This window comes from Capra hircus, chromosome 15, assembly GCF_001704415.2.
Source record: "Capra hircus breed San Clemente chromosome 15, ASM170441v1, whole genome shotgun sequence".
Classification (NCBI taxonomy): Eukaryota; Metazoa; Chordata; class Mammalia; order Artiodactyla; family Bovidae; genus Capra; species Capra hircus.
The window spans coordinates 2,635,421-2,650,191 of record NC_030822.1 but is presented as its reverse complement, the minus strand read 5'-3'; the positions used below and the strand labels follow the sequence as shown (position 1 = coordinate 2,650,191).

General features: G+C 54.1%; 1 protein-coding gene across 1 annotated transcript; it reads right to left on the bottom strand.

The window, feature by feature from the left end:
- LOC102180785 (proteoglycan 3-like) lies at nt 6,236-13,701 on the bottom strand. Its single transcript, XM_018058941.1, has 5 exons — nt 13,574-13,701; nt 12,840-13,138; nt 8,510-8,641; nt 7,143-7,254; nt 6,236-6,391 (listed from the first exon to the last, which is right to left on the bottom strand). Exons 1-5 carry the CDS (start codon nt 13,632-13,634, stop codon nt 6,333-6,335), a joined length of 663 nt encoding a protein of 220 aa, XP_017914430.1. The 5' UTR covers nt 13,635-13,701; the 3' UTR covers nt 6,236-6,332.

Genomic DNA, 14,771 nt, shown 5'->3' with positions numbered 1-14,771 from the left:
CACAAAGTCTCAGAGCCCAGCACATGTTTAATGCTTAACAAGCGAGGGACTTTGCTACTCCTTATTATTAATTCTGGAACAAAGAGAAGCAACGTCTCCCCACACCAGAACACAACGTCCCAAGGACAGGAGCGAAGGCTCTGCTCCAGCTCAGGGCTAAACCCGTAAGCTGTGTCCGAAAACCGCCATCACGGAAATCTAGACAGCAGCAGTTACAGCGGACCTCAGTTTGATTTCTTAATTTTTCACCCCACCCTGCAAACTTGAGTAAGTAGCCTCTCCTATCGGGGCCACACTCAAAACATTCAGCTTCTTAAGACCGGGAGGTGGGACTTCCCTAGTGATTGATTGGCTAAGACTCCAAGCTCCCAAATCAGGGGCCGGGGTTGCATCCCTGGTGAGGGAGTTAGATCCCACTTGCTGCCTCGAACAGAGCCTGCGAGACCCAGCTGCTGAGCGCCTGAGCGCCTGAGCTCCAGAGACCTGGGCCACAGCTAGAGGAGACTGTGAGCTCCAAGGAAGACCCAGCACAGCCAAATCAAATGCATAAAAAATGAAATGATTTGTAAGTGAGGCTTTCCCTTTGCCTCTAAGACCCTGGGACCTTCTATACTCCTTTTAATTTCAGCAGTTCTGGAGAAAAGGGCTTCATGGCACTGACACCTTAGTTTCCCACCACATCCCCAGCAGAGGGTTCAGGATGTCCTCCTTCCTCACCTCGGACTGGGACTCCCTCGGCCCCAGCGAGGTTGGAATCCTGTGCCCCAAGCAGAACACAAGGGTAGAGGACTTGGGGCTTCCCTGATGGTCCAATGGTTAAGAATCTGCCTTGCAATGCAAGGGACGCTGGTTCAGTCCCTGGTCTGGGAAGATCCCAGGTGTCGTGGGGCAATTGAGCCCCTGAGCTGCAAGTAGAGAGTAGCCCTCACTTGTTGCAGGTAGAAAAAGCCTGCGCAGCAACAAGGACCAGCACAGCCATAAGCAAAAGATTTTTTAAAAGTAGAGGACGGTCTCCTTCCTCCCCTCCATGTTGTATCCCATGTGATCACGTCCAGGAAGCAGCCAACACTTCCAGCCATGAAACCCTGCTGACTGAAAGGACACGCTCTGGAGATGCTTGCATCCCTCCATGGGTCACATTCTGATGCTCAGCCCTGGACAAAAACCAGGTCACCACTTCTCTAACCCTGGTCCTGTCAAAGGGACAATAGTGACTGGTCACACGAGGCCATCTTGGTGAGCTGCCTGCCGTAGCAGGGAGCGCTTTGCAGAGGCACAATTAGGAGCACCCATCACTGGATTCTGGTGTGCTTATATCACAAACATCCTCCGCTCCTGAAGCTGTCTTGTCATAATTCCCAGGCCTTGCGCAGAGTTGTACATGTATTAACAGCAGTTTTTCTACCACTGAGAATCCCCGGAAACGCAGCCTGAGACGAGGATTTGAGCAAGCAGTTTATCTGGGAGGCGCTGGGACACACGTGGGGAAGAAGAGGGTTCATACGGGGAAGAGAAGGCGGCCAATACTCTGTGATAAAGTCAGCCACCTCAGTGGATAACTGCACGTTGACCCTGCTGGGAGAGCCTGGGAAGCGGGGCCCAATACATGCCCCAGAATTACTCCTCTTGAGGAGCAAAGGACTGGAGTTCTCACACTCCTTCTCCTGGGGCTGTTCCCAGGAGTTGCTGCTATCCTCTGATGCTGAGGCCAGAGCAGCGAGCGCAGTGCACTCAGAGCCCACGAGAAAGACTGGAGGGCTGGGCATGGTCCTGGCAGCAGCTGCCATGCTCGTGCCAGTGACTGGGCATCTTGTGAAAAGAGCGCCTGAGCCCCTTCCCCTGTCCTGAGAAGGCTCCACCGACCCCATTCCCCGGCCGCCTTACGAATGATATCTTCTGACCCTATTGAGGTCGGAGGATGAGATGGCTGGATGGCATCACCGACTCAATGGGCATGAGTCTGAGCAAGCTCTGGGAGCTACAGATGGACAGGGAGGCCTGGCGTGCTGCAGTCCATGGGGTCGCAGAGAGTCAGTGACTGCACTGAGCTGAACTGACCCTATTGATGAAACACAGTAGGGTGGAAGGCGCCGTCCTTAAGGGCAGAAAGCTCGTGGGTGGGGCTCAGAACAGCACACCAATGACAGGAAGAAGCAAGAAATCAGTTTCAGGAAAGCACTTTTATTGCTGGGGGTGGGAGGGGCCAGGTGGAGGCTGCCCGGAGGATCCAGCTCAGTAGGAAGAGTGGAACAGGAGGCTTGAGCCTCACTGAGCAAGTCCAGGGCCTTCTGTGAAGACACAGCGGGAAGGGCTCTCAGCCTCTCGTTCCCCCCGACTCAGCTCCAGGGGGGGTCTTTCCCTCACCGCCCCACACCGCAGTGGAGATGAGTCTAGAGACCCAGGAGGCCCGTCTCCGGAGGTCCGGCTCTTCCTGGCGCTCCCCCCAAGACTTGCTGTCAGTCACCCCTTCTCCCACCTCCCCTCGGGTGCCCAGGGGCACACATCCAGCTGCTGCCCCAGGGATGGCCGGCCGCCCGGGATGCAAATTCCACGCACTGATGGCAAGCTAGTGAAGGGTATCCAGCGACCCCAGAGGAGGCGGGAGGGAAGGAGGGGGCTGCGGCCTGGGGCGAAGGGAAGCAGGTGGGCAGCGCTGGCCTGTCCCCGCCTGCTGCTGCCTGCCCGGCATCCCCCTTAAAGCGGGGCTGGACCATGCTGGACACCTGCTGGCCAGCTGAAGTGGAGACCCACAGCAATGGTCACCCTCACATTCTCTGTGTCCCAGGGACTCGTGCACCCTTCTGGCTCTAACAGGAGGAGGGCAGGCCTGGCCACCCCATCCTGCAGATGAGGAGCCAGGCTCGTCTTCCTGCCCAGGTCGTACAGACAGTCGGAGACCGAGCGGGCCTTCCACACACGTATCCTGATCCTAAACGTTTGGCGGGACTTCACTGGTGGTCCAGTGGTTAAAACTCCAAGTTTCCAGTGCCAGGTGTGTGACTGGGTTCAATCCCCGGCCAGGAAACTAAGGTCCTCCGTGCACATGTGCTGGGAATATATTTAACCAAAGAAAAAATGCTTGGCTTTTCCCAGTCCCCCTTCGTGTCTTTTCCAGACATCCATCTGTCCCTGGGTCTCCAGTGGATTGTAGAGAGAAACAGAGACGAGCCTGCAGCAAGTTGAGCACACGCTGGGGTCAGGAGGAGTTCCCACTGAGAGCCGGGACCCATCCTGACCACTGTGATCGGGGCCCCCATCCCAGCTGGGCCCTGGTTGACCCGCTGCTGAACACCAGATTTGGTCGTTGAGGTCGAAGTCGTGGATGAGTCCTTCCCAGTGGCACATTTGCCAAGGAACCTCCAAGGCAGGATGAGAGAGCAAGAATTGAGCACCCCTCACAGAAACTCAACCACCTGAGCGCTGGGTATTTAAGTTCCCAAAGCTCAGCCCCCGCCTTCCACCCGACAGACATCTGAAGGCAGGGGATTACAATGCATCTTGTGTTTCCACAAGACTCTTGCTTTCTACCCCCGACACGTCTTCCAGCCTCAGCCTCTGCTGACACCCTCAGGGTCCCCAAGGCGGAAAGTGACGGACAACACAGACTGTCCCCATCTTCACACTGGGCCTCACCTCGGCCGCTGGCCGCTCACCCGATCAGGACTAAAGTTCACAGGGCTCCTCGCCAGCAGGAAGTGGCAGGTCCGGCTTGCAGGGACGCCCTCCAGTCCTACCGCGTCCCCTTCCTGAGGATGCTAAAGGTCCTCGGCCACCTCACCCAAGCCGGAGATGGACTCAGCAGGCCCCTCTTCCCTGGGGTCACCTTCGCTTCCAGAGCCCCCCTCTTTTTGTCTGGCAGCATCAGCTCTTCCATAGGGACTGCCCCGACTCACACGCTGGCGTCTCCCCAGACTGAGGCAGGGTGTCATCTCCCAAGGGGCTTCAACATTGCACACTTCAGTCCCTGGTGGGAAAAGGCCAAGTGCCTCTCCTTCACATCCCGCCCACTTCCTTCCCAGCACCATGGACGGCTCCCGCCTGGCCCTGGACATTTGCGCACTGAGCCCTGCAAATAGAGAACGTGATGGAGGTCACCACCCTGCCCCTACACACCCCGCCGCACACACTCACCCCAGGAGGGCCCAGCTTCTCTCTGGTGGTTAAGGGCGTGAACCTAGGGTCAGGCAGTTGAGGGGCTGGTACTGGTTCCATCATCTACTAACTTTCTTCGTTTGAGATCTGGATGCACCGCACACATACCTCATGGGGGTGTTATGAGGGTTAAAGGACGTAATGCACAGGAAATGCTTAGCCCAGAACACTCAGTGAGCTCACAGCAAAAGCTGTGGTCATCATTTGCATCTTGCAGAAAGGACAGCATTGAGAATGTCACAGTAGACCAAGACTGCAGGCTCCAGGTGTCCTGAGGAGTCCCTGCAAGGCCCGCTCCCGAGGCCCTGCTCCTTTACATGCAGAGATCCTGAAACGGGCGGGTGGCCAGGGAGGAAGGTGGCTCTGTGACTCTGATCCCAGAAAATGTAGAAAGGAGTCAAGACAGAAAGGCTAAAGGCCAAGGAGATTGACTCAGATGAAAAGTTGAAATTGTCCCAAGTAGAAGACCCAGAAGTAGAGAGAATTTCACCTTGGATTTGTCCTGCAATGGAGAATGCAACTGAACACACGTGCGCACACACACACACGCACACACGGCCCGCACTATTAGGTGACCTTCAGAGTGAGGTGGAGAAAGAGAAAGCATGGATAGACACACACGCCCAGGGGTGTGCACGGGCCTCCAAGCATCTCCACAGAGATGTAGGAAACGGGCACACAAGCAACGCACAGATGCACGCACATTCACAGGCGCAGGCTCACACGTACACAGACATACCCAGGAATCCAAAGACCGACTCCTGCACACACCCAGACACCCACACACCCCTGTACGCGGGCACCCCAGAGATCCTTGAACACGCTCCCCGGGCCCCACGTAGAGCCACACCCCCAGGCAGCCTCTCTCACTCTCTCTCTCACCACCCAGGGCTCTCTGCCCTCTGAACACCAGTTGGCAGTCACAGCTTCTTGCCTCCTCAAGCTCTGATCCTTCCTGGAGCCCAGCCTGGAACGAAGCTAAGCTCAGGAACACTGTTCTGTCTCAGTGACCCCAGGACCCGAGAAGATGGAAGAAGCCGGGGAGACCCAGGGCTGGAGAGCCAGCCCTGGACCACCTGGCTGCACACGGCCTGACTTGGGCCCCGAGCCCCTCAGGGAGTGAGGCAGCTCCCTGCTGAGACGGTGGCCCCTCCAGGGAGGGGAGGGAGGCTGGGGACAAGTGAGGGGACACAGGATGGAGGGCAGCGAGGAGGACAGCCTCCCATGAGGATACGGTCGGGGAGCCGTCTCGGAGAAAGCTGTGGCCTTTGAACTAACCCACGGAGAAAAGGGGGCCACTACCTGAGGTGAAGGACGGATGCTGAAGCTGAAGCTCCAATCCTTTGGCCACCTGATGCGAAGAACTGACTGTCTAGAAAAGACCCTGATGCTGGGAGAGATTGGGGGCAGGAGGAGAAGGGGACGACCTAGGATGAGATGGCTGGATGGCATCATCGACTCAGTGGACATGGATTTGAGTAAACTCAGGGAGTTGGTGATGGACAGGGAGGCCTGGTGTGCTGTGGTCCATGGGGTTGCAAAGACTCGGACACGACTGAGCGACTGAACTGAACTGAGCTGAACTGAGCATGAGGTGAAGACGACGCGGAGCTGGAGGAGGCGTCCACCCCTTGAGGAGGTTTCTCCGCGCACCACGTGGAGACCCCTGGTGGGACCTCCCGTCTCCACCCAATTCTTAAATCTACCATGTGGCCTCCATTCTGGAAAGTCACCACTTCCGACACCGCCCCACACGCCTCAGCCAATCCAGACCAAGACGGCCAGTTGCCCAACTGCTCACCAATGGCTTTCTTCCACGGGACCCTGGGAAAGGGTCTTCTGGAGCCAGACACCCCCTCCTCGGCCTGGCCCACCTCCACCCCCAGCCAGCGCTGCAGCCAAACACTCCAGCACCCCAACGCCCTGACTCTCACCACTCAGCCATCCTGCTCCAGCTTTTAAAACCTCAGAGACCCAGTCTGGGCCCCACAAAGCCGAACTGAGAGCTTCCTAGATTTCCCAACCCCGAAGAGTCCTCCAATATGTGCAATGAAGAAAACAGAGTCAGGAGATGCTGTGAGAAGTGTAGTTTTTATGACGTGGACAAGCGAGGGGCAAGGGGGCCAGGGGTGGGCGGGGTGGCCAGGATGGTGGAAAGGCAGGGGCTCCACACCTCTGATTTAGAAGGCGCAGACGAAGGGCAGCCGCCTCCGGCACGAAGCTCGTCGCCAGTGACCCCCTGGTGGCCGAGAGCACAGTGACATCAGTTGCCCACCTGAGTGTGTCCCCCCAACCCCCACGGTCAGGCACCTCACAGGTCACCTTTCCCCAGCAATCTGAGGGCCGTGTGTCTCCCCATGTCCCAGCTAGCCACGATCACTGATCTCTTCCCTTGCATAGACAGTGTGCTAAGGGCTTCCTATGGACTGTCCTTCCATCCTCACAGTGACACCAAGAGGTCAGGGCTGTCAGCACTCCCATTTCACAGATGGGGAAAACTGAGGTTCGGGGGAGTGATAACCTGCTCTGATCTCAGCAGACAAGTGGTAGAGCCAGTTGAGGACCTCAGCCACCTGACTCCAGCCTGTGTGGTCTTCGGCCCTGTTCTAAACTCCCTTACGTCGGGCAGCCGTGCTGTTGGGAGCTGGGGAATCATCTGTCAGCTGGCTCTAGTTCCCACATCTTTCCCGTGTCCCTCGGCCACACCTCCCATTCCGGAGTATCCCTCCCATCTGTCCCACACTCACTCCTTGTCACCATCCCGTCAGAGGAAGGGAAGGAGCCTCGCTGAGTCTGGAGGACACAGAGCCCCCAGCCCTGTCCAGGACCCCTCTCTGTGGCTCCGAGGATCCCTGCCCCTCAGCCCTGCTCACACACAGGGTGGGGTTCTCTAGTGGGGCAGGGTGTGAGGGGAGGCGTGTCTGTGCAGCTCAAAGGGGTGTGTGTATGAGTCCACCCCTCCACCTTATCTGGGCACCTGGCCCCCTCACCTCTGGTGCACAGGGTTATGCAGTGGCCTCTCCCATTCCCAGGCTGCCCTCGGGCCCAGTATCCAAAATTCCAGCGACTCCCATCGGTCCAGCGAAATCTCCTGCAACGGGACTAGAGAAGAGAGAGGCTGGGTCAGAGGGCACAGGTCCAGGAAGACAGATGCTGGGGCTCCTGAAAGTCCCCTCAGCATCCCTTCTGGACACCATGTCTATAATCTCCTCTCGCTGTGTCACCTGGCTAGGACCCCCCCGTACAGACCCACGCCTGAGCGTTTTCAGGCAGTGACATGGAAGAGCAAACATCGCTTCCAGCTCTCACACACAGCATGCTTCTCAGACTTCACTGAGCAGACAGTCTCCTAGCGATCTGGTGGAAATGCGGATCCTGATTCGGGAGGTCTGGGGTGCGGCCCAGGGTCCTGTATTTCTCCAACTACCAGGTGATGTTGAGACTCTGGTCCCGGGACCACACGTCAGCAGCAAATGTGACGGCGCTTATTCAGGCACAGCCCCCGGGTCACTCTGAGAGAAGGACCCCCTCAGAGATGAGGACACTGAAATATGGAGGCAGGCATTCAGCCACTGAGGGACCAAGCTGGGTGCGAACTCTCGTCTCCTGACTCCAGTGACCTGCTAATTAACATTTCACAGCCAGCTTTGGTGGAAAGTGTGAGGCAGAGGAAAGAAAGAACCCTGATTTATAATAATTGTCCATTTCTCTGGTGTAAGTGCATCCACCATGGCAGATTTAAGGCTGCAAGAGAGAAGCCCCTGAACACGGGTGAGGAAGAGAAGCGCTCAGTCATCACGTCTCCTAAGTCAGCACGTCTCCTAAGTCAGCACAAGCCAGCTTCCGGGCCAGGATGAGGCCTGATGGGGGCAGGTGGCGCCTTGAAGCACTCAGAAACGACTTCCCTTGTGGTCCAGTGGTGAAGAAGCTGCCTGCCTTGCAGGCGCCATGGGTTCGATCCCTGGTCCTGGAAGGCCCCACGTGCTGCAAAGGAGCTAAGCCCTGGCATCAAAGCTGCTGAGCGAGGTCTCTCGAGCATTCTCAGCAGCTGTGAAGGCCAACACCCTAGAGCCCACGCTGTGCATCATGAGAAGCCGCCGGTGAGAAGCCGCTGGTGAGAAGCCAGCGGTGCGAAGCCAGCGGTGCGAAGCCAGCGGTGAGAAGCCTGAGCACCGCAAGGAGGCAGCAACCCCCACCGGCGGCAAGTAGAGAAAGCGGCGGCAACTAGAGGAAGCGCCGGCGCAGCGGCAGAGACCCAACACCGTCCTAAATAATGAAAAATGTAAAACAATAGTGGATTCACTTTGCAGTATTAAACCACCTTTAAAACAAGACCTGAGAACTGACCCTCACTTACCCTGCCCCTGATGACGCCTCCGATCCAGACCTGTGACTGGTTGGTCCTTCTTGCCCAGCGTCTCACGCGATAGTCAAAGCGGTAGCTGTGGATGGACACGAGGTTGCCTCGGTAGCAACGCCTGCAGATTCTCTGCAGAGAGACGAAGTGGGGTAGAAACTCACTGTTTCCTTGCAAGGCCCTCAGCCTCCACAAGAGACCCGCCCACATCCTTTTCCAGCTCAGAAATCAGGGGTCTATAGCCCCCCTGAATCCCATCTCTTGCTTCTTTATTCGATGTCCGGAACTTCTTGCAGTAAAGAGTAATAATACTCAGAATAACTAAAAGCACCATTTAAAAAATGTTTTTACATTATTTTTATATGGAATTATTCAATTGTATACAAAATAACATTATATTTGAAAGATGTTTAAAGCGGTTATTCACTTGTTCTGGCCTTTACTTTTCATCTTGATCTCCAAGGTCAAATGCTTTGTTATTTTCTTTTAATTTGCAGTTGGAGGATAATTGCTTAACAGTGTTATTTTGGTTTCTGCTGAACAGCAATGTGAATCAGTCACAAGGACACATAAATCTCCCCCCTTCTGAGCCTCCCTTCCACCCCCATGGCCAGCGCTTATGGAGAACCTACAATGACCCAAGGACCACTCTCCCTTCATGGATCATAGCACTGTCCTGGCAAAGGAGCTTGTGTAACTCAATGAAGCTCTCAGCCATGCCATGTGGGGCCATCCAAGACGGACGGGTCACATGGAGAGTCCTGACGAAACCTGGTCCACTGGAGGAGGGAATGGCCAACCGCTCCAGCATTCTTGCTATGAAAACTTCATGCGCAGTATGAGAAGGCAAAAAGATAGGACACTAGAAGGTGAGACCCCGGGTTGGAAGGTGTCCTATACGCAGCTGAGAAGGAGTAGGGGGCAATTACAATAGTTCCAGAAAGAACAAAGCACCTGGGCCAAAGCAAAGACGATGCTCAGTTACGGGTGCATCTGGTGGTGAAAGTCTGATGCTGTAAAGAACAGTATTGCATAGGAGCCTGGAATGTTAGGGCTGGGAATCAGGGTAAGTTAGGCTTGGCCAAGCAGGAGACGACAGGAGGGAACCTCAACATGTCAGGAGTCGGTGAACTAGAATGTCGGGAATGGGCACATACGAGTCACATGACCACCGCGGCAGCTGCGAAGGCACGAATCCCTTGGAGGAAACGGAGTAGCCCGTAGCCGCAGTCTCGGGCGGAACTGGAAAATGACAGAAAGATCTCCGTCTCCAAGGCAAGCCACTCAAAACAACACTAGTACAAGGCTGTGCCCCAAGCTCTGATATGCTGAAGAAGCTGAAGTTGACCAGTTCTACGAAGACGTATAGGACCTTCTAGAACTAACACACAGAAAGTGACGTCCTCCTCATCAGAGGGTACTGAAACGCAAAAGAGAGAAGTCAAGAGACCCTGGAGCAACAGGCAAGTCTGGCCTTGGGATACAGAGTGAGCACGGCAAAGGCTGGCAGAGTCTCGTCATGAAAATGCGCTGGTCACAGCATCGCCCTCTTCCAACTAAAGAAACGATGGCTCTACCCATAGGCACCACCACATGGCCAGCACTGAAATCAAATTATAGTCTTTGCAGCCAAAGATGGAGAAGCTCTATACAGTCAGCAAAAACAAGACCAGGAGCTGACTGTGGCTCAGATCATGAACTCCTTATTGCCAAATTCAGGCTTAAAATGAAGAAAGCAGGGAAAACCTCTTAGGCCACTCAGGTAAGACCTAAATCAAATCCCTTATGATTGTACAGTGGAGATGAAGAATAGATTCAAGGGATTAGATCTGAGAGACAGGGTGCCTGAAGAACTATGGATGAGGCTCATAACACTATACAGGGAGCGGTGACCAAAACCATCCCCAAGAAAAAGAAATGCAATAAGGCAAAGTGGTTGTCTCAGGAGGCTTTACAAATAGCTGAGGGAAGAAGTGAAGCAGAAGGCAAAGGAGGAAAGGAAAGATATACCCACCTAACTGTGGCGCTCCAGAGAATAGCAGGAGAGATAAGGTCTTCTTAAAGGAACAGTGCAAAGAAGTAGAGGGAAAGAGTAGACAGGAAAAGAGTAAAGATTTCTTCAAAAAAATTAGAGATATCAGGGAACATTTCATGCAAAGATGGGCAAACTAATGGACATAAATAATAAAGACCTAACGGAAGTAGAAGAGATTAAGAACAGGAGGCAAGACTACACAGAAGAACTGTGCAGGAAGACTTAGTGACTCGGATGGCCACTGTGGTGTGGCCACTCAACTAGAGCCAGACACCCCGGAGTGTGAAATCAAGTGGGACTTAGGAAGCATCACCATGAAAAGCTAGGTGAGGTTGTGGAGAAACCTGAACGATGATGCTGCTAGAGTGCGGCACTCGATCAGTTCAGTTCAGTTAAGTCGCTCAGGCGTGTCCGACTCTTTGTGACCCCATGGGCGGCAGCATGCCAGGCTTCCCTACCCATCACCGACTGCACTCAGGATGTCAGCAAATTTAGAAAACTCAGCAGTGGCCACAGGACTGGAAAAGGTCAATTTTCATGCTTATCCCAAAGAACAGCAATGCCAAAGAATGTTTAAGCTACCATACAATTGTGCTCATTTCACATGCTAGCAGGGTCATGCTCAAAATCCTTCAAGCTAGGCTTCAGCAGTGTGAACCAAGAACTTCCAGATGTACAAGCTGGATTTACAAAATGCAGAGGAATCAGAGGTCAAATAGCCAACATTCATTGGATCATAGAGAAAAAAAGTGCTTTCCAAAAAACATCTACGTCTACTTCATTGACTACACAAAAGCCTTTGACTGTGTAGATCAGGACAAGCTGTGGGAAATTCTTAAAGGGGTGGAAATAAAAGACCACCTTACCTGTCTCCTAAAAAACCTGTATGTGCATCAAGAAGCCACAGTTAGAACTGGACATGGGACAACAGACTGGTTCAAAATTGGGAAAGGAGTACGTCAAGGCTGTATATTGTTACCCTGTTTATTTAACTCATATGCAGAGTACCTCATACAAGATGCAGGCTGGATGAATCACAAGCTGGAATCAAGAATACCAGGGGAAATATCAACAACATCAGATATGCAGACAATATAATTCTAATGGCAGAAAGTGAAGAGGAAATGAAGACCCTCTTGACGAGAGTGAAAGAGGAGAATGAGAAAAGCTGGCTTAAAATTCAATATTCAAAAAGCGAAGATTATGGCATCTGGTCCCATCACTTTTTCGATAGAAGGGGGAAAAGTGGAAACGGTGATAGATTTATTTTCTTGGGCTCCAAAATCTCTGCAGACGGTGACTGCAGCCAAGAAATTAAAACATGTTTGCTCCTTGGAAGAAAAGCTACGACAAACCAAGGCAGCAAATTAAAAAGCAGAGACATCGCTTTACCACCAAAGGCCCATAGAGTCAAACCTATGGTTTTCACAGTAGGCATGTACGGGGGTAAGAGTTGGATCACAAAGAACACTGAGTGCCAAAGACGGATGCTTTCATCTTGCAGTGTTGGAGACAACTCTTGACAGTCCCTTGGACTACAAAGAGATCAAATCAGTCAATCCTAAAGAAAATCAACCCTAATAATGATCTGAAGGACTGAAGCTGAAGCTGAAGCCGAAGCGCCGATACTTTGGTTATCTGATGCGAAGAGCTGGCTCACTGGAAATGACTGACCCTGGGAAAGATTGAAGACCAAAGGAGAAGGGGGCGGCAGAGGACGATGCTTGGATGGCATCACTGACTCAGTGGATATGAGTTTGAGCAAACTCCAGGAGATGGTGAAGGACAGGGAAGCCTGAAGTGCTACACTCTATGGGATCAAAAAGAGTTGGACACAACTTAGCGAGCAAACAACATCAGATATTCTAAATACTTTCCGTGTGTTAGTTAATCCTCACCATAATTCTCTAAGAGGTGGCATCATGCATCTCCATTTTACAAATGGGGATACCGGAGCCCTGAAAGGTGAAGTGACTTGCCCGAATAAAACAGCTGATGAGGCAGAGCCAGGACACAACACAGGTGTCTCGCACACCAAAGCTTTTCATCTAAGCCAGTGGCTATCAGCGTGTAATTTCTAGACAGACAATCTCATCACCTAGGAGTTTGTTATAAACCTTTACACCTCGGATTTACTAATCTAGAAACTGAAGTGATGGGGCCCAGAAATCTGTGCTTTAACAAGACTTCTGCTGGATACTAGGCTTGGAGAGCCCCTAGTCTAAATAATAGAGAGAGAAGGCTGAATCCACTCTGGTCTCCGAATTCCTTGGGTGCAGCCTCACTGCCGCTTACCTGAGCATGGCAGAACCTTCTTGGCGTCCGCACCATCCTGTAGTGGCAGCTCTTGCACTCAGGACCACCAGGAAGTTGCACTGTCTCCTCTTCCTTGGGGCACTGCACGTCCTCATCTAAGTCATCTGGGTCTAACTCACAGTCGCCCTCATCGTCGTGGGCATGCTCGGCCTCCTCTCCCCCCGAATCAAGCACCTCACCACTCAGGGCCAGCTCTCCCTCCTGCCCCCCTGAGCCTTCAGGATCCCGGCTCAGGTCTGCCTGCGTCTGCGGATCACCCAGACGGGGGACATCCTTCTCTGCAAAAAGAAATAACCCGCCATCAGACCAGGTGCCAGCTTCCTCCAGGACCACGGACAGCTCTGATGGCTCCACTCAGTCTTCCTAGGGACCCCTTATGGAACCAAAGACGGGAAGGATCCCTTGGGGGTTGGATGAGCCAGAATTCTTGCATCACACACACAATTGCATGAGAACCTGATGCCAGCTGACACCATGTGCGGGTAATTTGGGAGTGAGAGATGTGAGAAGCCCTCCTCTTCACAGGTGGGTGTTTTTCCCTGCAAAGGAGCCCTGGGGGATAGTTCAGGTCACAGCTCTGGGTCCAGCAGAAATCTAACTAGAGAGGGGCTGGGGCAACTGCAGAGGGGCCTATGGCCCTGGAGCCTCAAGAGGGAAAAACAACGCAGGAAAGAAGAGACGAAGATGTTTGAGGAGGGAAGCGGAGCACTCACCCAGGTAGAGAGCAGAAACTGTCCCCAGCAGGAGAAGGGGCAGCAGCAGGCAGCCTTTCATGTCCCTGCAGTCCTGTGACAGACACACAGCTCCACGTTCCCTCCTGGGGACTTGGCTTGTGTCTGCAGGGCCCCTGGAACACAGTGGAGAGACAGGGTCTGCTCAACTGGTAAACTAAAGGTCAAAGCGGAGAGCTTCCTTGTCCCCCAGTGAACAGACCCCGAGCTGGAGGATCAGGGGAAGAACAGGGGCTCGTCAGCTCAAGTCCCTTTCCCTGAGAGCGCCTCACTGCTCCCTGGGACAGCACGCAGCTCAGACTGGTGCTCCTGCAGGAACAGGTGCGCTCACCTTCAGGGCCAGAGTCAGGTCCACTGGGGAAGAAGGGGCAGGACAGTGGTCATTATGGGGCAAGGGACTAGAGTCCCTGGCGTGTCCCATACAGAGCCCAGGTTCTTCCAGCCCCAGACCTGTCCTCCGGGGGAAGCCGAGGGACACTTGCCTCCTGAGAGTCTGAAGCCTCCGCTCTCAGCCTCTGGCTGTTGGCACACAGAAGCTGCCCTTATACCGGGCTTTGGGGAAGTGGGAAGAGGCCAGGGGGATTGCCCCAGGCTCGGGGGTTGGACAGCGGGGCTGATAAGAGGTTGGCTCAGTCCTCCCACCGTTGGGCCCTGCTCTCTGCTGGGACGTGAGGGCCCTGCCTCCTGTTTGGACATAGGTGCCCTAACACCCTAGTATGCTCCTGAAGCCCCCATGACTACTGTCCAGACTGAATTTTCATCAGTGCCCTAAAGGGTCCAGGTCTGAACAATCCTCTTCAGTCCCAGAAGCAGCCTTCCCTGGGTCAGTTTCCCAGCAAATGCCGTGGAGGATCCAGGGAGCAGGGAGAGCAGGGGGAGGAGGGGGAGGCGCGGGGGCTCGGCCTCCTGAGCTCTGGTGTGGGCCACGTGTGCGTGCTTCCTGCGCGGCACATCCCGAATCCTCACCTTCCTAAGCTCGGTCCCAGGAGAACGTGCGATCAGCCCGACTTCACTGATGTCAAGAATGAGATTCAGAGCGGGCCGGTGACTTGCCAAGGTTGTGCGGGAGGCGGGGAGCTGGGATACTAGGCCTCTGAGGCTGAAACCCTTCTCTCCCTGTCTCTGTCTGTCCCCCTCTTTCCCCTCTTCACTCTCCTCCTGTCTCTCCCTCTCCTTCTCT

What these genes read in the sequence shown, in the direction of transcription:
- LOC102180785 (XM_018058941.1), bottom strand. Translation starts at nt 13,634, where the DNA reads ATGAAAGGCTGCCTGCTGCTGCCCCTTCTCCTGCTGGGGACAGTTTCT. An exon ending in GAAGGTTCTGCCATGCTCAG is followed by an intron (nt 8,642 to 12,839) that starts GTAAGCGGCAGT and finishes GTCTCTCTGCAG; the next exon opens with AGAATCTGCAGGCGTTGCTA. An exon ending in GAGGCGTCATCAGGGGCAGG is followed by an intron (nt 7,255 to 8,509) that starts GTAAGTGAGGGT and finishes TCTCTTCTCTAG; the next exon opens with TCCCGTTGCAGGAGATTTCG.